Here is a 21,281-nt window from a genome sequence, read left to right on the forward strand (position 1 = left end):
ACTGTTCCTTCGCCATGCGCTCGGCACTTTGAAGTGAAAGTTGCGGGTCCTTCGGATGAGACCTTAAAAACCGAGGCCACGTGTTACGGCAGGCGTTGGCACGATAAAGATCCCTCACTACTCAATGGCCCTGAGTGCCGAGTAAAGGTCTAAATTTGAAGCCCTTCACCGGTATATGGTGACGTCTCTATATGAGTGAAAAATTCTCGAATGGGACGTAAAACAACATACAATCAATCAATCAATCAATCTGTAGTTAAAAGTGAACAAACACATTCTACTGAATACAAGAAATATACGACCACCACGACGAACTTCATGTTGTTAACTATTGCTACTTGAACTTACTGTATATTTTCTGTTTATATACCATCGAGGAGGGGAATGCTTACTGTGGAATCATCAATGTTCGTGGGGGACCAATGTTCGTGGATTTCGGGGGTCATCCTTATCCACGAATTTACATCCCAACGAACAATTATTTTGTCAGCATATTTATTCATTGAATCTTCCGTATATACGAGTTACCCACGAAATTACGTCCCCACGAACCAACAAAATTTTGCTTACCCACGAACATTAACCCCCACGAATTAAAATGATTCCACAGTAATGTGTCAAATCTATGCAAATCGAGAAGTTCAAATGCCGAAAAACGCAATTCATAGTCTATGGTACCAAACGATAGAGACAATGTTCTAAAAATTACAAGACGAGATCTAGTTGTTCCTATAACTTGGTTGTAATTCGTTCAGAAATTCCAAAAAGCTAGTGACAATGTAGTGGTCAATGATTCATTTCCAAGATATAAGCAATCCCAATGCGAAGATGAGCCAATGAAATGTGGTAATTAAGATACTTTTGTTTATTGTTTTGATTTCAATGAAGAAAACTATACAATCATGTCACCGTGTCTAAGACTGCAAACGCTGTTCGTCGATAGAATCAAAGTACAGCAACTACTGGTCTTTTTTGTTTGTTTGTTTGTTTGTTTGTTTGTTTGTATGTTGTTTAACATCCCTCTCGAGAATTTTTCACTCATATGGAGACGCCACCACTTGCCGGTGGAGAGCTGCAAATTTTGTCCTATACTCGGCACTTACGGCCATTTAGTAGTGAGGGATCTTTTTCGTGCCAGCACCTACTGCAACACGGGACCTCGGTTTATACGGTCTCATCCGAAGGACCGGTCTCCACGTCCCACATTGGGATTCGAACCCGCGACGTAAGGATCAACTCCTTACTCCGCGACTCTAGAGCAGACGCTCTGCGCCACGCGGGCGACCTGGTCTTTTTTTAAATCAAGACCAAAAACATAACTCATTCCAGAATTGAGATCTACATGTACATGCACTTAATTAAAAAATAGCATACCAATATATCTAAAAGAAAGTGGGGAAACAGTATTTTTAGCAAACACATATACATTGTAATCATAAAAAATAATAATTGCGCAATGATGATTTTAAACAGTGACAATACCAGTCTGTTAACTCCACATCCACATGTCGTGACTGGTAACAATTTGTCAACATTTCAATTTGCGGCAGATTCATTTTGATTAAAAAAATAATAAATAATTCTCACCTATTCATCATTCGTTGCTAAAGATCACTTTAAATCATTTATCACTGTATACTTTCAAGTTGAAAGCTCATTTGTTAATGTAGTCTGATGAAAGTCAAACGAAACCAGTTAAATGATTTAATTCCTCAATATCGTCAAGACAGTTTGTAAGAGATACTTTTATGCCTCTGCTGAAATAATTACTCTACATTTGTAACAGTGTTTCTGTTTTCACATGTTATGAACCGCCACGGTAGATCAGTCGGTAGAGCGCTCTCTCCGTGAATGGTATGAATGGTAGGTCGTGGGTGCGGATCACGGCCGCAACTAACTTAAGTCGATAAAAAATAGGTAGCAACTATTACTTTGCCAAGCGCTCGGCACTTTGGAGTGAAAAATGCGGGTCTTTCGGATGAGACCTTGAAAACCGAGGTCCCGTGGCACGATAAAGAACCCTCACTGCTCAATGACCCTTAGTGTCGATGAAAGGTCTAAATTTGAAGTCTTTCACCGGTTTATGATGACGTCTCTATATGAGTGAAAAATTCTCGAACGGGACGTAAAACAACACACAATCAATCAATCAAATGTTAAGGGTATTTAATCTATGGATGAAGCAAAATAGGTTTCCATTTCCAGGCAAGTTATAACATACCTGGATTATGAAATGGATTCAATGAAGATGGAATGTAGATTTCCAAAAGGTTAAATTTTAAAGTGAATTGGAAGAATTCAGTTCGCTTTTGAATTGGTCGTTACAGATTTGAACATTATCAATTAATGATAAAAGAATTTTAAGGTTTCTGACAATTAATGCTTGATGTTAATTGATATTGATAATGTATTTATCAGGTTTGCAAGAGTTTTCTTTCTTGCTTTACTCGACCAAGCCTCAAGGATCTTCATATCGTTATATCGGGCCAGTTACATATAACTGTGTTGCAAAGAACCATTGAACTTATTTCGTAGGAAAATTGTGGATGCGTCACTCGGGTCTTTCTTTCAGGATGCTGGTTGCTTAACACTTACCGGAAATTGAAAACGGTTTTAATCCACCTCCACCCTCCCTCTGCCTTATACAGGTACAACCCTTTTTATTCTTGGCTTACGGATTCAGACCATAATAAATTTTGTGAAATTATGTACTCATTTACATTATTATATAATTAATGGGATTTATTGATAATTTTTATTCAAAGCATTTATATGGCAATTATTAATCTTATCTCTCTTAAGATAATTCTTTTACGAGATTTGGTTTTTGAAAACAGAAATCAAATGAATATCACATTTTAATCTTTTGAAAGAGTAACGTCCCAGAAAAGTAGGCTGGAAAGCACCATCCAGTCCCAGAGTACTTCCGTACACTTCATGTCCAGTACCACAGCAGATCTGTATCCAAACACCCCCCCCCCCATCTGAACGTGAACAATCACCAAAGCGGATCCTGAATTATATAATGTCCAGATACCACCGAGGTGGTAGTGGTGGACATGACGTTAGGCCTAGAAGGAAATATGTTCGTTTCTTCCAGTGAGCGTTGTACAAAAACAAAAATAAAAACAAACAAACATATTGCGATTCTTAAAACTTAAAATTTCTTACATTGAAAGAGAAAAGACCAATAAGTCACTGATCCTACAATATTCATAACAAGTATTCTGTGTGCAAAATGAAATTATTCTCCAGATCTGGTATAAATTGAAGAATATTTATCGCAAAAGATTTATAGATTAATCTGCACAACTTGGTTCTTGTATATATATATATATTCCAAGGCTGTGGAATGTAGCAAACTTAAGTTTGTGTTCGTAAAATCGTTATCTAATGACACACAAGCAGTTGAAGGGATTTTTAAAGAGATAAAATATTAAACATTAAAGTGTTTAGAAAAAGTTATCAGCAACTAGAACGTGAAATCTTTAAAAATACACCATTATTTTGCAGAATCTCATAAACTAAAAGCTTGGTGAAGCCCATGCTGTGTGTTTAAATATATTAGAAATAAAACACTTTAATTTAAAAAATAATTTTAAAGTACACCTTGAAGACTCGCCATAAAATCCGATAGCTTTTAATCGTTGGTTTTATGTTATGTATACGGAGATAATTCATAATTTACAATTTAGATTCCACAAAAATTAAAGAAAATATAATTTCCTCAGTTTAATGAACCAGCACTTGACATACAACATGGTAATGGAAATCTATCTCAGTGCGCTTACAAAGTTTAAACACACAAGACAAAATTATACAGTAACAATTGCTGTTTTGGGCTTCATTATAAAAAGTATATCAAAAGAAAGACATGTTTTGCTGTTTTTATGCCAGCACAGTGAATCTCGTGGCTGCAAAACAAGAAACAATCACTTTATAAAACAACAAACAAACACTCACAATCTACATTATTATACAAAGTCCGCACTGTATGACCGCAGTACTCAAACTGAACCCGCAGGAAGCAGGCATATAGTAAATGTTAATTTCAACCCCCACAACCACTACCGGGATTTAGTCTAACATAGCAATAGCCCTTATCTCTGAGGTGGTAAGAAATAAGGATAAAATCCTAGCACTAACTGTTCAGAGGTTGTGGCCAAGGTTAAAATTTTTCAAAAGTTGGTCAGATTCTAGGGTCAAGGACACGAGGTCAAAAATAATGATGCTCAAAGACAGAGATCTTTTAAGGAATACACATGTGACATATGAAGGTCCCAGCACCAACCATTTGGAAGTTATGGTAGCGAGGTAAAAAATGTTGGTGCCTAAAGAAAGTTCTTATCTCAAGAAACACATATTTGAAATTTGAAAGTCCTAGCATCAATTGTTCAGAAGTTATGGTAATGGTGAAAGTTGGTAAAAGTTTTACAAAAATAGATCAAACTCATAGGTCAAGGTCACCAGGTCTAAAATGTTGGTGCCTTAAGAAAGTTCTTATCACAAGAAATACATATTTGAAATGTGAAAGTCCTAGCATCAACCATTCAAAAGTTGCTGACAAGGTTAAAGTTTTTGTGCGGACAAACAGATTAACAGCCAAAGAAGCAGACAGACGGACAGATTTAAAACTATAACATTTATACCCCCGAATCTTCCGATTAATTATGAAAACATGATATTTAATTAGAATTGTTGCTTCATTATATCAATTATGCAAGCGTTCTACAAAATGCGTGTTTACTAGGTTTATGAATTATATACTAGAGTCAATTGATATTACTGGGGGATTTGTATACATTTCTGTAAATAAGTACCCCTTTTTTCTTTTTGCTTAAATTGCAATTGGTTAAAATATTATATATGTATCATTCTTTATATCTTATTTTGCAAATTTGATTTATCAGGGAATCAGTTTGTTACCCTCATTGACAATAAAGCCATATATCCGAGGTTATGTTCACCAAAAAATCATAGGTTTTAGGACGAAAACTAACACAATCCCATACTTTGATACAATGAGCAAACTGTAAACAACTTTTTATTTGCGAGAACTTTATTTTCGCGTAATTACCCGAGACAATGAGCCCGCGAAAATTTCATTCTCGCGTATATTAGAATTTCTTAAGATTATATAGAGCAATAACCACAATTCGTGAAAATTTTCTCTCTTTAATAATGAGTTAATGACTATCTCGCGAAAATAAGGTGTCGCGAAAATTTAGTGATCTACAGTAGTTGTTTTCTTGTGTAATACAATGCAATTGGTCAATTTATAACACCAATGGCATGCAAGGATTTATGATTTAATAAACTAACGAAACGTACATAATCATATGTAAATTAAAAAAATACATGTTCACAATATAAACAAACATTTTATAAAGCAAAAAGCTTACATATTTACATTAGCTTTTATTAAACACTAAAAGGCTTTCATTAGTTATAAGTATGGGAATTAATGAAAAAATGCATAACCTGTGTTAGCGGGTTATGTATTTTTTCTGCAACAGCTGCAACGTTAATGCCCATACTAACAAAGAAAGACATTTTATCGATTATATTTATATCTGTACAAATAAAGTAGGATTAAATAGATTAAATATTGTCTTACTTGATATGAACATCATTTTACGTTTCATTGATGGAAGAGCCACTGTTTAAGAAATCTGTACATGTTTAGCGGTGTTTATTGACTGATAAACAGGACCTGTTTATAAGTATATTCATTGACGTCAAAATAAATTTACATATTAAATGAGGTACCGGCGTGACTTACACACTGACCAATACTCTAAATTATGGGTTACTATACAAGAATACGTCTAAAATTTTATGCCAGTGTTTCTACTAGTTTTAGGAAATACATCATAATTTTTTCCTGCATTTCACAGATTAAATTCAATATGTACATTATTGTCTACTGTTTTCATGCTCTCATTTACAAACAATTGGTTTATAAACGTAGAATTCTAGTTTTCTCCATTCTATTATCTAAGGCGACTTGTGGGCGATTGTCTGTATTCCCGTTTTGTAGCTTCAGTGAATACAAATTTCCCGTGGAATCCCTGGACCAAGATTACAGTCACTAAGATGCCCACACGTATTATCATGTGTTGGCCATTTCAAGTTATAAATGCTAGTATTTTGATGGTTTTGTAAAGGAATTTCAGTGTATTAACTCAGGAAAACAATTTCGTTTCTTCATGTGAGCATTCAACATCTTTAGTAGTACCTGATCATTGTATTTTTTAGAAAAGCAATGAAAATGAGTTCCAATTGTATTTCCCTCATTTCATTAACATAACCTCATAAATAGACCCGAACCACGTGTTTGCAGTAAAATGTAAACATGTAGTAGATCATCATGCTTTGCTATTGGACAATTGTTCACGGCAAGCTCGCTGTGTTCCATAATAACAATTGCCATATAAGGTATATGTACAAGCAGCATAATACTTGGATTTTGATTATTAATGAGAAAAATACCAATTGTTGAACTTAGTCATTTTTGTGCAAAAATTGCTTATATTAGTGTACATGTACATTGTTTGTCCGTATTAATCCTCTTTCAGTTTTAAAGATGGGAAGTTTTTATTTTGCAGATCAATTGTACATATATGAGAAATGTGCATGGTACAATGTACCTGGAATTTCATTTTTGATCATTTACGGGGAAAATAACACTTTCTGAATTTAGTATTTTTTATGCAAAATATTTTCATCGGATACATTAATATTGTCGGGATGTCACCTCCTACAGTTTTCAGATTAAAAAGAATTTTATGTTTTATGTCAGAAATATAAGTACTGTTCATACAAAAGAAAAACCCTGTTTGTTGTTCCTTGTTTATAATACAACTGCTTTATTTTCAAAATCAAAAAGTTCTATATAACTTGGCCTCACTACAAAACATTTAAGCTCCAGGAATGTAAATAACAGGGCTACAAAAGTCGGAAGGAGGTTTGGGTTTGATCATACCTCCTTATCATAAACTGCAAAATAGAATATAGCGTCTCTGTTCCTATCCATCCCCTGTGGTTTTGGAATCTTCGATCCTTTTAATTGCTTAGGAGTATAAAACAGTAAAGCATTTCTTGGTACGGATAATCATCAATTCATTATGAAGCTCAACACAACTGTATTTTTCTTGTGTGTTTTACACTGTATGTGCGCACTTTCAACAACCGATAAGATGAAACAGAATGATGAGATAGCCGACATAAAAAACAGACTAGGACACCTTGAACAGGTGATTGGACAACTGGTCACCGGTAATTCATCTTTGGATGTTCTAAAATTTCTTGGTAAGATTTTTATCAATTTTTATGCCCTCGTAATCGGAGTTTTTGTCCTGTCCGTCCGTCTGTCCGAAAAAACTTAAGCCTTGGGCATAACTTTTGATTGATTAAAGCTAAGACTTTCATATTTCACGAGTATATTCCTTGTGACATGACTTTTCTTTAGGTACCAGCATATTTGACCTTGGACTTTGATCAATTTTTGCAAAATTTTACCGAAGCTTTACCTTAATCATAACTCTTGAATGGTTGGTAAGATGGTTTTCATACTTTAGATGTGTATTCCATGTGACAGGATCTTCTCTTGGGTACCAACAATTTTGACCTTGGAGTTTGACCTACTTTTGAAAAAAATTAACCTTATTAATTTTGAATGATTTGAGCTATGTCTTTTATATTTCACAGGTGTATTACTTGTGACAAAACTTTCCTATGGTACCACTAATTTTGACCTTTTGACCTTTCTTTGGGTACCAACTTTTTTTTATCATGACCTTACCTTGACCTTGGAGTTGATTTGTATTGAGAAACTTTAACCTTCGCCATGAGCTGCCATACGGGGGCATTAGTGTTTTACAAACACATCTTGTTTTTTTTAAAGGGGGGTCACATATATGTTGAATATGTCATACACATCTACTCATATTTTAACTTATATTTATACAGAGTACATAATTATAATGTCAACTAATGCTAAGGTTTGGATGATTTCATAACGATTTTTTTTTTATTTTTGAAGGAAAAAAATCTTTACTTATGAAAATATTTACATTTGTACCTCTTACTGTAATTTTTTTGAAGTTACATTACATTTTCATTACTTCGGTGCGTATATTTTCTTTCCTGTTAATTAACTACATATACATAAATGTCAAAATTTAATCGATCCTATTTGTGCCAAATCTTAATTTTTTTTTCAGCTTTTACATATTTTTGGGAACCAATACCACGAGTTTCACTAAACTTTCATGTAAATGACTAAAGAAATTGTCTAAATTTTTGAGGGAAGGAAATGATAACACCGATGCTGCTTCTTTTCATTCCTTCCCAGATCCCCCAAACAGTGGTAATGACCTTTCTCTTTACGTATTATTTATGACTTTACTTATCAGCTGTTAAAACTTTTAGAATTAGAAATAGATTTTAAAAAATCGAAATCAGTTAAAAGTGCTAATGTCAGATGATGATTTTATATTTAAGACCAATTTCTTGTTATACTGTACCTCCTGCGTGGTGTACTTGAATACAACACCCAAATGCAGAATAGTCTGTGGATCTTTCAAAACGAAAATGTTTCAGTTTATGAAAGATGTTGATGATAAAGTTAAACAAAGTAGTAAACTTATGGTCTATTGACTACTTCTTCAACTTAACAAATTTACAGCTAAAAGAATTGCAATTTTGATTCTTGTACAGCGTCCACAGGAAGAAACGAGCACGTTTCCTTCTCGGCCTACAAGAACCAAACCCAGTCTGGACTGAACCAGAGACACATCATCAAGTTTGAGAAGACGATACTGAACCTGGGAAATCACTACCACCCAGAGGACGGGATATTTATCGCCCCGGTGTCAGGTGTATACCTCTTCCACTGGACCATGATTAACTATGGAGATTATGCACATACAAACATTTTGGTAGGAGGTAAAGTTATGTCTACCACTACCACCTCGGTGGTATCTGGACATTATAATTCCGGATCCGCTTTGGTGATTGTTCATGTTCAGAAGGGGGAGCATGTTTGGATACAGATCTGCTGTGGTTCTGGACATGAAGTGTACGGAACTACCCTGGGACTGGACAACAATTTCCAGTCTACTTTTTCGGGGACGTTACTCTTTCCAGTTTCAGAAAATTAAAGATGTGTGTGAAACACATACACACACGCGATTTCTTTAACAAATTGACATACCTTATTAAAGACTAGTGTAGAAACTGAGCGAAAGAAATACTCATTTTATCATGTTAAATATAATTTTTGAATACTATTCGTACTGTTAATTTTAATTTGTTTCTAGCATAGTTAGACATTTTATGAGGCAATATAATTCGGCAGAAAAGATGAACAACTCATGAAAATATATATTTTATAAGTGACGAACCTGTTATGTCACAAGAAATTATATATTTCGTGCAAATTATATGAAACAGAAACGCTGAAAGTTCAAATAGTTTCAGCATTGGCACAATGATTGTGCAATGTCACATATTTTGTGATTTTGGCTTGGAATTTACTTTGTACCCTAAAATGGTAAATAAAAATAGACTTGAAAAGGAGACCAGGAAAAAACCCCAATGAAAATATGTTTTATACATGACTGTACACAGACCTCCGCCTCGTATCCAGAAATTGTAGCTGAAATACAACATCTGAAATACTAGTATATAAAACTTCAGATGCCTGCATTAATTGAATTATTCCTCTCTTCAATTAAAGATATCATTATTTCAATTAAAGTGTTCAGCAATTCTTTCAGGGGAAGCAACTATTTTGTGTGATATAGATCTTCAATAATATCAATAATTTAAATAATGATCTCTTTAACTGAATTATTACTCTAACAGAACTTATGCGCACACTAATTCCTCTTACAGATAATCAGGTGCTCCTCTGTAAAAAGGAAATAAACCTTGGCCAGGTCAGGTTTTTTCCCATCTAGCTAAAATTGCATTTTCCTTCTGATTGATACAGATCATGAACGACATTCAGGAGAGAAGCAGCTGTTCTTTCTCTAGTTAGTACATGTTTCACCTAAGGCACCCGACGAATGGATGGTGTAACCCCCTCCCCCCCCCCCCCCCCCATACCACAGGTAAGAAACAAAACCTTGTAAACACAGAGGGTGCCCCGCTTCGAGGGAGATTTTCCTTAATTAAAACAGAAATTTAAGGAAGGTTTTTATGCTGCGTCATACGGAAACCGGTAGGTACCAGGGGCCCGTTTCACAAAACTATCTTATGACTAAGATATGTCTTAAGACCGAAAATTATCGTAAGATTACACCATAGGTGTTTCACAAGACTGTCATATCTTACGAAAATTTTAAGATCTATCTTAATCTTAAGACAACTTGATACCTGTCTTAAGTCTAAAGTGAACAATGCGACGGTATATTTTTGGATAAAAACTGAAGGATTTTTTTTAAGATAACAGTTTTTAGAGATAAACAATTAATCCTTTGCACTAGATCAAGCCAATCGGAACAATGACCCCCCCCCCCCCTCTCCGGGTACATGTAACAATTTTGCCAGTAAATACAATATGATAGAAAACATAAAATGTAGCTACTTCATGGTTGTGCCCCATTATTCTTTTCGACGAATTTTTGTTTGGTTGTGTCCCCAACTGAAGTTATCCCCCTCCCCCAGAAATTGCTTTTTATGAACATGTTATCAAGATCCAGATATTATTTACATATTTAATCAAAATTATTTAATTTTGAATTTAATTCCCCGCAGGAACAGCGTTTTATTTATGACGAATCAATGTTAACTTATGCAATTTTGAAAATGGCTATCTAACGCAATTCGAGATAAACGTAGATGATTTATTGATATGGTAAGTAAATACATTTTAGATAAATAAAATACGAAATATTTGAATTTTTTATGGTTTGGACTAGTCTCTTCCATAGAAGTAAAAAATCGAACTTTGGTGTAGCCACACTGCATTTTTAAGACGTTTTTTTATTAAAGTATTTTATTACATTGTGGTGATTTTTTTTTCTTGAAGCTAAACATGTCTTTCAGTCTTACAAAATTAAACACTGCTGTAATATTTGATGCTAAATGTTTTCTTCGTATAATTTGAAACTGTTAAATTCTGCTTTAGTTTCTCTACTTCGTATGTTACCACTGTTATTTCGTTGCGGTAGTTCAACGTTTCAGAGATACCTTCATAGATTTTTACCCCGGGGATTTTGAACATGATTTTGTGTTTCAACTGAATTTAGTGGAAAATCATTCATTATTTGCAAAGGCACAAATGCAGTAGTGGATTTAATTTTAAGTAGTATCACATACATTTTGTTAGCAACTACTATTTTCTGAGCAAGAAGACATTTACGCAAATTTTATTCAATAAATTTGTTGAATTGAAATTTATTCAAATTAAGTTATTCTGACCCCCCCCCCCCAACCAAGTACAATGAAGTTGATGCAATAAAACGTTTGTTGTTTTTTTCTCGAGAGTATAACTGCAAAAGAAATATATGAGACACACCATTACTTCAATATTTAAAAGGAAATTAAAGAAAGACCACTAAACTTTGAGCAGACATTTATATATATATATATATATATATATATATATATATATATATATATATATATATATATATATATATATATATATATATATATATATATATATATATATAAATTTCCCTGTAATATTGAAGCAAAAAAAAATTGCCTTAAGACTTGTCTCAAGTTCTCTTATATTTAAGATAGTTTTGTGAAACAGCCGTTTAAGACTTAGGATAGTTTTGTGAAACCCGGCCCAGGTAGAATTTTTGTTTTATCTGGCGGCCGCCACATATAAATAACTAGCGGCCGCCAGAAAATTATCTGGCGACTGCCATATAATTTTCTGGCGGCTGCCAAATAAATAGATCTGGCAGCCGCCAGTTAAGCTTCTGGCGGCCGCTAGAAACACATCTGGCCAGATAAAATATTTTTTCTACCTTGCACCTAGTCGCCCGGATGGCGCAGTGGTTAGCTGCTTTAGAGTCGCGGGGTAAGGAGCTGATCCTTACGTCGTGGGTCGAATCCCACTGTGGGACATGGAGACCGGTCCTTCGGATGAGACCGTATAAACCGAGGTCCCGTGTCGCAGTAAGTGCTGGCACGAAAGAGATCCCTCACTGCTCAATGGCCCTAACTGTCGAGTATAGGTCAAATTATGCAGCTCTCCACCGGCAAGCGGTGGCGTCTCCATATGAGTGAAAAATTCTAGAGAGGGACGTTAAACAACAAACAAAACCTACTACTGACTTTTGTAGTGTCACTAATACTTCAGTCTGAATTATATCCCATCAAATAGTGCAAAAAATAAAAGATACGCATCATCTTGTCTTCGATTCCAAGAGGTCACAGCAAGAAGTCAAATTTTGATTTATTACAAATTCAGTGTGTAAATTTTCCTGTTATAATTAAACTAGGACAATCCAAACATATACAGATTTTTTGGTCGCATTTTCTGTGGAATTCTTTACTTTTCGATCTGGATCAACATGATCATTTTACATCCAAAAACAAATCTTTACTAATGTCCACAAGACACCTAAGCTCTTGACTTAAATCCATTTAAAAAAGACATGACAATCTTCATACAGAGATTTTGAATATGCAACTGAACCTAATTATGTTTTGAAAACTACTCACTGTGGATCGTCAACTGACCTGTTGCAGTTAGGGTATAATTATCACATCTGAGTCTGTACAAAACGGCACCAGTTAGAATAAATCATGCATCATTATTTTGATTAGATAACAAGAAACACGCAAAGATTTGTAATTAAATAGGTAGAAACACAAGGAGTTTAATTTCTCCTGTGAAACATGTACTAAGTATGTTGTTAAACTTCCCTCACCATTCGATTTGGTCCCTCGCTTCGCTCGAAATCTCATGGTACTCTGGAAAAGTTTACCAACATATACTTTCAGAATATTAAGTGGAGGATGTTAGAGAGCAATGAAGACTTTGGCCAGGATGTCCCGTGTTTCACAGATTAGATGGAACGCACATTTATGCATGTCATCTTACTCCATTATTAAAGATAGTATAATATGTTACTGTGTTCATAGTTGTCTCTTTGTGCGATATGAAAAAAGATATATAACAAATATATTCTGGTTTTAGTCTCATTTTCATCCAAATACAAGAACCAGGAACAGAAGTGTATTCAAGATTTCAAAAGAATTGATTTCAATACTTATAAGTATGTATGTGATATGTGATTACTAGTAAACAGAGTTGACATTGAGTTAAAGTAAATCACTGCTTGAATTAACATTTTAAAAGTAAATTTTTATGCAATTAATTAAAATAAGAGGTCTATGGGCCACATCGCTCACAGGAGCATTTTTGTAGGAAAAAGCAGAAAAAAGTTCAGTATTGAAAAGTTTAAATATAAGCAGAAGGGGTTGGTGATGGGTGGGGGTGGGGGGGGACTTAGATCTACATTACCTGAGGATGCTTTCATATTTCTTTGACTAATCATAGCTTAAGTAGATTTTTCAAGAATTTTTCCTAAACATTTGATTTTCTATTGTGGCACTGCCCTATCCCCGGGGACACGATTTGTACAAACTTGATTCTTCACTACCTGGGGATGCTTTCATATAAATATGACCAATCATAACTTTGCCAATGTAAAACTTTGATCGAGCATTGTAGCCCCACCCTACCTTCAGAGGTCAAGATATGAACAAACTTGAATCTACACTACCCGAGGATTATTCTAACTAAATTTCATATTTTCTAGCCCAGTGTTTCTTGACAAAAAGATTTTTAAAAGATGCCATTAATTCTTCACTTATTTGTAATCATCTTCCCTTGGAAAAAAGTGTAGTCCTTCATTTGAATAAACTTGAATCACCTTTACCCAAGGATACATTGTGGCAAGTTTGGTTGAAATTGACCCAGTGGTTCTTGAGAAGAAGTCAAAAATGTGAGGTTTTCAGACAGACAAACGGATGGATGAAAGAGTGACAAAAAAAATGTGATCAGAAAACTCACTAGAGCCTTCGGCTCAGGTGAGCTAAGAGACAATTGTTATTTATAATTCACTGCATCATCAACTTTAGTCACATTTTTAAAACAATCTAAAATGGACAATCTTTAGATATAATAACCTTTAATTAATTTCTTTTTTCTACCCCTGCCATTACATGTACACCATTCCTCATCTAATTAATAACCTATAATTCATTTCTTTTGATCTCCCCCCCCCATTCTTACATGTACATGTACCTAATCAATAACTATAATTAATTTCCTTTGAAAAATTTGTTTTTTCCCTCCCGTTACATGTACACCACTCTCATCTAGCAAAAATCAGGGGTTCATACTTCATGTAAGAAGTCACGAAAATCAAAAGAAATGGGTTGGTGTTTGGTCTTTGTCCAAGATAGAGCTTCTGGTAAAGCCAGGGGCATTGAGCGGTATTTGTCTAAAACAGAGCTTCTGGTAAAGTCAGCAGCGTTGAGCGGCATTTGTCTAACACAGAGCTTCTGATGAAGTCAGCAGCATTGAGCGGCATTTGTCCAACACAGAGCTTCTGGTGAAGTCAGCGGCATTGAGCGGCATTTGTCCAAGACAGAGTTTCTGGTAAAGTCAGCGGCATTGAGCGGCATTTGTCCAAGACAGTTTCTGGTGAATTGAGCGGCATTTGTCCAAGACAGTGCCTCTGTTAAAGTCAGCGGCATTAAGCGGCATTTGTCCAAGACAGAGCTTCTGGTAAAGTCAGCGGCATTGAACGGCATTTGTCCAAGACAGACCTTCTGGTGAAGTCAGTGGCATTGAGCGGCATTTGTCCAACACAATGTCTCTGGTAAAGTCAGCGGCATTGAGTGGCATTTGTCCAAGACAGAGCTTCTGGTAACTTCAGCGGCATTGAGCGGCATTTGTCCAAGACAGAGTTTCTGGTGAAGTCAGCGGCATTGAGCGGCATTTGTCCAAGACAGAGTTTCTGGTGAAGTCAGTGGCATTGAGCGGCATTTGTCCAACACAGTTTCTGGTGAAGTCAGCGGCATTGAGCGGCATTTGTCCAAGACAGAGCTTCTGGTGAAGTCAGCGGCATTGAGCGGCATTGTCCAACACACAGCGTCTAGTTAAGTCCAACATGGTACTTCTGCTAAAGTTAGTTGCAAAGTTTAAATAAGTTATATGAAAAGTTGAACTTTTCTCAAAAAAAAAAAATGTTTTATTCACTTTTGTACAATGAAAATTCTTTTGCCTTAAAAAGAGTCACAGAAGGCCTGAAAAATTAATATGTGCATAAATAATGTTTTGTTTAGACCAAGGATAGAAGAATCTGAAATACAATTGATTCTTTTTCTACTGACAGAATTACTTATAATTAAGATAAGGTTTACCATTCTATCTATGAAAGGTACTGTAAAGATATTTGTTTTTCTTAAATGGCAAGGATTTGATCATTAATTAGCATTTATGTTTTCTCCCTTTCTTTTGATCATATTTTCATTAGTACATAGATAATACAATAATATTGATTAAATTGACTTCACTAAATAGCATAATCCTGGCCTGTTATCACCGAAGAAGCATGCTAATTAAGCATTACAGTAATGACAGTCAGATACATACTTATCACCAATGTGTGATTCTGTCCCAAAATCTTAGCAAGTGTTTAAAACCCAAAGATGATTAGGCACATACTGTTAATCATCTGGCTTCAATATTCTAATTTTCTAAGAAATGTAATCATTGATATTGCTTGATTATTAATATTAACTTAAGGGCATCCCATGCATAAGTAGCAAAAATATATCTTTGATCTTTAATTTTAAAATTAAGGAAAATATGTAAAGAGTCCATAAATTGAGGTACATTAGAAAAAGCTTAACAATGAGATTTGTTTCAAAATTATCACAAAATAGATGTCTAACTTAGAGTCTAAGGACTAATTAATGTCCCCCATTCAATACAAGTTAAACCACAAGAAAGAATGCCCCTTCCATATAAGGTCACTACATGAGGAATACCACTCAATTTATATTAAGTCACTTCATAAACAATGCAGCTTATTCCGTATAAGGTCATTACATGAAGAATGCTGCTTATTCTGTATAAGGTCAGTACATGAAGAATGCAGCTCATTCAATATAAGGTCACTACATGAAGAATGCCGCTTATTCCGTAAAAGGTCACTACATGAAGAATGCTGCTTATTCGGTATAAGGTCACTACATGAAGAATGCTGCTTATTCCGTATAAGGTCACTACATGAAGAATGCTGCCTATTTCGTATAAGGTCACAACATGAAGAATGCTGCTTATTCCATATAAGGTCACTACATGAAGAATGCTGCCTATTTCGTATAAGGTCACTACATGAAGAATGCTGCTTATTCGGTATAAGGTCACTACATGAAGAATGCTGCTTATTCGGTAAAAGGTCACTACATGAAGAATGCTGCCTATTTCGTATAAGGTCTCTACAAGGAGAATGCCACTTATTCCGTATAAGGTCACTACATGAAGAATGCTGCTTATTCTGTATATGCTAATTACATGAAAAACTTGCTCATTCTGTTTATGGTCACAACATGAAGAATACTGCTTATTCAGTATATTAGATGAAGAATGCTGCTAGTTCTGTGTTGGACTTTACCAGAGGCACTGTGTTGGACAAATGCCGCTCAATGCTGCTGACCTCACCAGAAACTCTCTCCTGGACAAATGCCGCTCAATGCCGCTGAAGTGACCAGAAGCTCTGTCTTGGACAAATGCTGCTGAAGTGACCAGAAGCTCTGTCTTGGACCGACAAATGCCGCTCAATGCCGCTGAAGTTACCAGAAGCTCTGTGTTGGACAAATGCCGCTCAATGCCGCTGACTTTACCAGATGCTCTGTGTTGGACAAATGCCGCTCAATGCAGCTGAAGTTACCAGAAGCTCTGTGTGGAACAAATGCCGCTCAATGCCGCTGACCTCACCAGAAACTCTCTCCTGGACAAATGCCGCTCAATGCCGCTGAAGTGACCAGAAGCTCTGTCTTGGACAAATGCTGCTGAAGTGACCAGAAGCTCTGTCTTGGACCGACAAATGCCGCTCAATGCCGCTGAAGTTACCAGAAGCTCTGTGTTGGACAAATGCCGCTCAATGCCGCTGACTTTACCAGATGCTCTGTGTTGGACAAATGCCGCTCAATGCAGCTGAAGTTACCAGAAGCTCTGTGTGGAACAAATGCCGCTCAATGCCGCTGACCTCACCAGAAGCTCTGTGTTGGACAAATGCCGCTCAATGCCGCTGACCTCACCAGAAGCTCTGTGTTGGACAAATGCCGCTCAATGCCGCTGACCTCACAAGAAACTCTGTGTTGGACAAATGCCGCTCAATGCCGCTGACTTTACCAGAGGCACTGTCTTGGACAAATGCCGCTCAATGCGCTGACCTCACCAGAAACTCTGTCTTGGACAAATGCCACTCAATGCCGCTGACCTCACAAGAAACTCTGTGTTGGACAAATGCCGCTCAATGCCGCTGACTTTACCAGAGGCACTGTCTTGGACAAATGCCGCTCAATGCCGCTGACTTCACCAGAAACTCTGTCTTGAACAAATGCTGCTCAATGCCGCTGAAGTTACCAGAAGCTCTGTCTTGGACAATTGCCGCTCAATGCCGCTGACTTTACCAGAAGCTCTGTTTTGGACAAATGACGCTCAATGCCGCTGACTTTATCAGAAGCACTGTGTTGGACAAATACCATGTTTTGACTCTTTAAATAGAAAAGTTTTTTAAAACATCTTACCCATGATATTACTTAGTACTTGTGGTATTCTATAAACTAAAAGTAATCTTTCGTGACTTCTTACATGAAGGAATAGCCAAATCAGGCCACTGGTGAAATTTTAAAATTTTGGCCACCTGGGAAGACATCTCCTGAAACTTAAAATTTATACAGATTGAAAATTCTTTTTAGTATTTTGAAAAATAAATCTCATTCAGAGAATATGTTCCATAAGATTGCCAATGATAATTGTTGAAAATTTCTTGTGTGTCTTGGATGTCCTCTTCCCCCTCAGTTTCCTGGCAAAAGTACGTGTTTACTTTTGCTGTCTGAATTGAGCATATGATCCCCCCCCCCTTTTAAAGTTTGACTTAAAAATATTATTGATAATATTTTGGTAGACCTCCACACTTGATATTACATGTACAAGCAAATTTTACCAGCAACATTCACACGTGTCTTGGTAAACTAAAGAATTAATAATCAGTGTGTAATAATGCATTTTATTCTGTAAATGTTATCAAGATCAATTACCTGATATACATATGAGGTGGCTTATAGGTAAAACATCTTTAAATTACAATTTTAAAATGTACAATAAATGAGAAATTCATGGACGGAATTCAATGTATCAGGCATTTAAATTGCCTACAAAATGTTTCTGCACCAAAATAAAATGCAAGGCACATAACTGTAATCTTACTGCAGAATCAATCTACAACCTCTACAGTAAAAACTTATCATTAAATATACGTATGTCTGGATGGCAAATAAAAAAGTAATATCATTTTACAGAGATTACTTGTTCTAATGGACATTTACACTGAGATGTCAAACTAACCCCAAATTGCACAAAATATGTAGACCAAAACACTAAATGAAAGGTATAATATAAAACAATACTTAGTATTCAGTGTTTCATTACCAGATACAAGCTAAATAAAAATGACCAAACTTATGTACAATTCTCAGATCATCAGAAAGTAATACATTGTACATACATGTACTTATACAATGACTGGAAAACAATTCATGTCAAAATTATTCATCAATAACAATACAAAACATAAAAATGATCTATATAATGACTAAAAAACATGGATTTTTCAGTAAATACTATTGATATTTAAAAATTTCATGGAAAGGTGCCATTTTCTTTTCATTTCTTGATTAAAAAAATAAATGATTTTTTTCTTTAAGATATTTTTGCATGTTTTTCAGGGATAGACATTAACTTTCAGATTTACTTGCCCTTCGGGCAAGTGATCTCAAACTTTGACTTGTCCGAATGCAAAACTTGGTTGCCCAAATTAGGAAAGAACTTATAAGAAGAAAATAATTAATTACTGTAAACGTTATGATAAGAAAAATGTGACCAAGTACACTTCTGTCAATTTGGCAAGTTGAGCTGCATTTGTACATAAATGTATACCACTGTACTTGTAAATTTAACCTTAGCACACATTGCCATGCAGAATTAACCCTCCGTTTCCCTTTAATAAAATTCATTAAAATTTTTTTTTGGTAGGATCCTTTTGTGAATCGTGATTTTTCAGAGATAACTGTGAAGCAACGCTAAAGGAAGATAGTTGCTACGAAACATACATCTTATCTTGATCAGGATACATCCTGTTACACTGTCCTTATATTTTGTGCGTGAATAAATAATCTAATTTCCTAATAAGAAGTTAACAAAATTTTGTTAGACGTAGAGTGTATTTACTACGAAAGAAAATAACGAACCAGATTTTTAAATGAACGGTATAATACTGAAAATCTAGCAAGGGATTCCGAATGCAAAAACATTGTCAGTCAGGTACGTTACAGAAATAAAGTGTTCAATTTATTGTTTTATTTATAAATTAATGTAAACTAAATAAATATGTACATATGAATGAAAAAGAAATCACTTGCCTTATCGGACAAGTACATTGACAATTTCACTTGCCCGAACTGTCGATTTACTTGTCCCGGGCAATCGGACAACCGTTAATGTCGATCCCTGTTTTTTTTGTTTGCATCCTCTAACAAACATTTTTGAGGTAGAAAAAAGAGATGTTTTTAACAATATTCTGAAAGTTTGTGATTTATTTTGTATTTTTGTTTTATCCAAAGAGTCTATTCATTTAGGAAATAATGACCTTCTCATTTGTTATTTGTGACCCTTAATGCTGATTTAATGGTCGCAAACTGAGTTTTACCAGCAACACATCGAGGGTAAAAAAAGATATTTTTCCCATTCTAATGCAATTTATGCATTTTGTTTGGTGTTGATGTATAACTAATATTTTGTTCAGTTTTATTACACGAGGTACGTCACAAAATGTTGAGATTTTGTATCATTCTATTATGATGTCACAATCAAAACCTTTCATTCTCGTTATTAATGCTCGTTTAACTGCCTTAAAAAATCAGTGCATTGGCCAATCAAAATGCAGATTACAAAACAATTGCATTAGAATGTGTTACTTTATTACTTTGCATGCAAAGTATAAAATAACTCAAATGTTTCTCATCATCATTGAAGACTGAAACAATAACTTTACTGTAAATAAATGCTTTAATATTGATACTGTTCATGAAACCCTATCTGATCAGTATTTTTTATTACAAAATAAGGAACAAAAGGTTATGATTCAGTATCCCTGTAAAACAGCGCTGATCCAGACAGTTTATCTGTACTGTTATAGTCCTGCCTCGCCTGACCTCGGGAAAATCCCTCTCGAACCAAGCTGGCATTCTCTCGAGACAGGTTTATAGATTTCTTCAGCTGTTCATAACTCCAATTCATCTGCTGAGTTTCATTGTGATGACGACGTTTTGTGTCCTCCATTTCCTTCAGCAGATGATCATTTGTATTCACTAATGATCTACAGAAAGTTTTACAGAATTAGTAGAGAGGCCGACCAATGAAGGTCATCCACACAAACTACCAAAGCAAGCTCTCTAAATGACAGGTACTGTATTCTAAAATATGATCTGCCATTTGTAATAAATATCTAAAAATAAATGTGGAATATCTTTCTCTCTCTTTTTCTTACAAAACAATATATTCTATACCATGCAATGCCAATTCTTCAAGACAACCATCTTCGCTAGCCAAGGGTTTCTGATATGCTACTCTCCTCATAAACCCTTGGCGTTTATGAGGAGAGTAGTGTATCAGAAACCTTTGGCTAGCGAAGATGCAAGACAACTTGTACTTGGAATATTTCCTTTTCAAAATTTGCACAAGTACTACAATAATACTGTACTGCATAGTAGTTCTTAGTTGAATACTACTCATGCACTTGTATGCTAATTGCATTAGGCATATAAATAATAATTTATTTCCACCATGACTTACTTGTGACTCTCCTGTAACATGCTGGCCAGTTCCTGGACCTGACCAAACTGTTTCAGTCGGATCTGTAACATCTCCACCTCCGACTTAAGTATCTCATTCTGTCTTTGTAAGTCATCCGTAAAACGCAATTATTTACAATTCAGTTCATTCTTAG

At 35.2% G+C, this 21,281-nt stretch overlaps 2 protein-coding genes across 2 annotated transcripts; one reads left to right on the forward strand and one right to left on the reverse strand.

Annotated features, from left to right (window-relative positions):
• The first annotated feature begins 7,042 nt into the window (after positions 1-7,042).
• On the forward strand, positions 7,043-9,293 carry LOC133205376 (complement C1q-like protein 2). The gene is made up of 2 exons (XM_061341177.1): positions 7,043-7,311; positions 8,722-9,293. The coding sequence occupies exons 1-2, from the start codon at positions 7,128-7,130 to the stop codon at positions 9,162-9,164; spliced, it is 627 nt and encodes a 208-aa protein (XP_061197161.1). The 5' UTR covers positions 7,043-7,127; the 3' UTR covers positions 9,165-9,293.
• An 11,067-nt stretch (positions 9,294-20,360) lies between these two features.
• LOC133205380 (centrosomal protein of 72 kDa-like) lies at positions 20,361-21,237 on the reverse strand. Its single transcript, XM_061341180.1, has 2 exons — positions 21,128-21,237; positions 20,361-20,651 (listed from the first exon to the last, which is right to left on the reverse strand). Exons 1-2 carry the CDS (start codon positions 21,196-21,198, stop codon positions 20,411-20,413), a joined length of 312 nt encoding a protein of 103 aa, XP_061197164.1. The 5' UTR covers positions 21,199-21,237; the 3' UTR covers positions 20,361-20,410.
• Positions 21,238-21,281: the final 44 nt, after the last annotated feature.

This window comes from Saccostrea echinata, unplaced genomic scaffold (assembly GCF_033153115.1).
Source record: "Saccostrea echinata isolate AGI-Se365-2 ecotype Australia unplaced genomic scaffold, CSIRO_AGI_Sech_v1 ptg000054l, whole genome shotgun sequence".
Taxonomy (NCBI): Eukaryota; Metazoa; Mollusca; class Bivalvia; order Ostreida; family Ostreidae; genus Saccostrea; species Saccostrea echinata.

Excerpts from the sequence above, each read along its gene's own strand:
- LOC133205376 (XM_061341177.1), top strand. The coding sequence starts at position 7,128 with ATGAAGCTCAACACAACTGTATTTTTCTTGTGTGTTTTACACTGTATG. Across the intron at positions 7,312-8,721 it reads GGATGTTCTAAAATTTCTTG|CGTCCACAGGAAGAAACGAG; the intron begins GTAAGATTTTTA and ends ATTCTTGTACAG.
- LOC133205380 (XM_061341180.1), bottom strand. The coding sequence starts at position 21,198 with ATGTTACAGATCCGACTGAAACAGTTTGGTCAGGTCCAGGAACTGGCC. Across the intron at positions 20,652-21,127 it reads ATGTTACAGGAGAGTCACAA|ATCATTAGTGAATACAAATG; the intron begins GTAAGTCATGGT and ends AACTTTCTGTAG.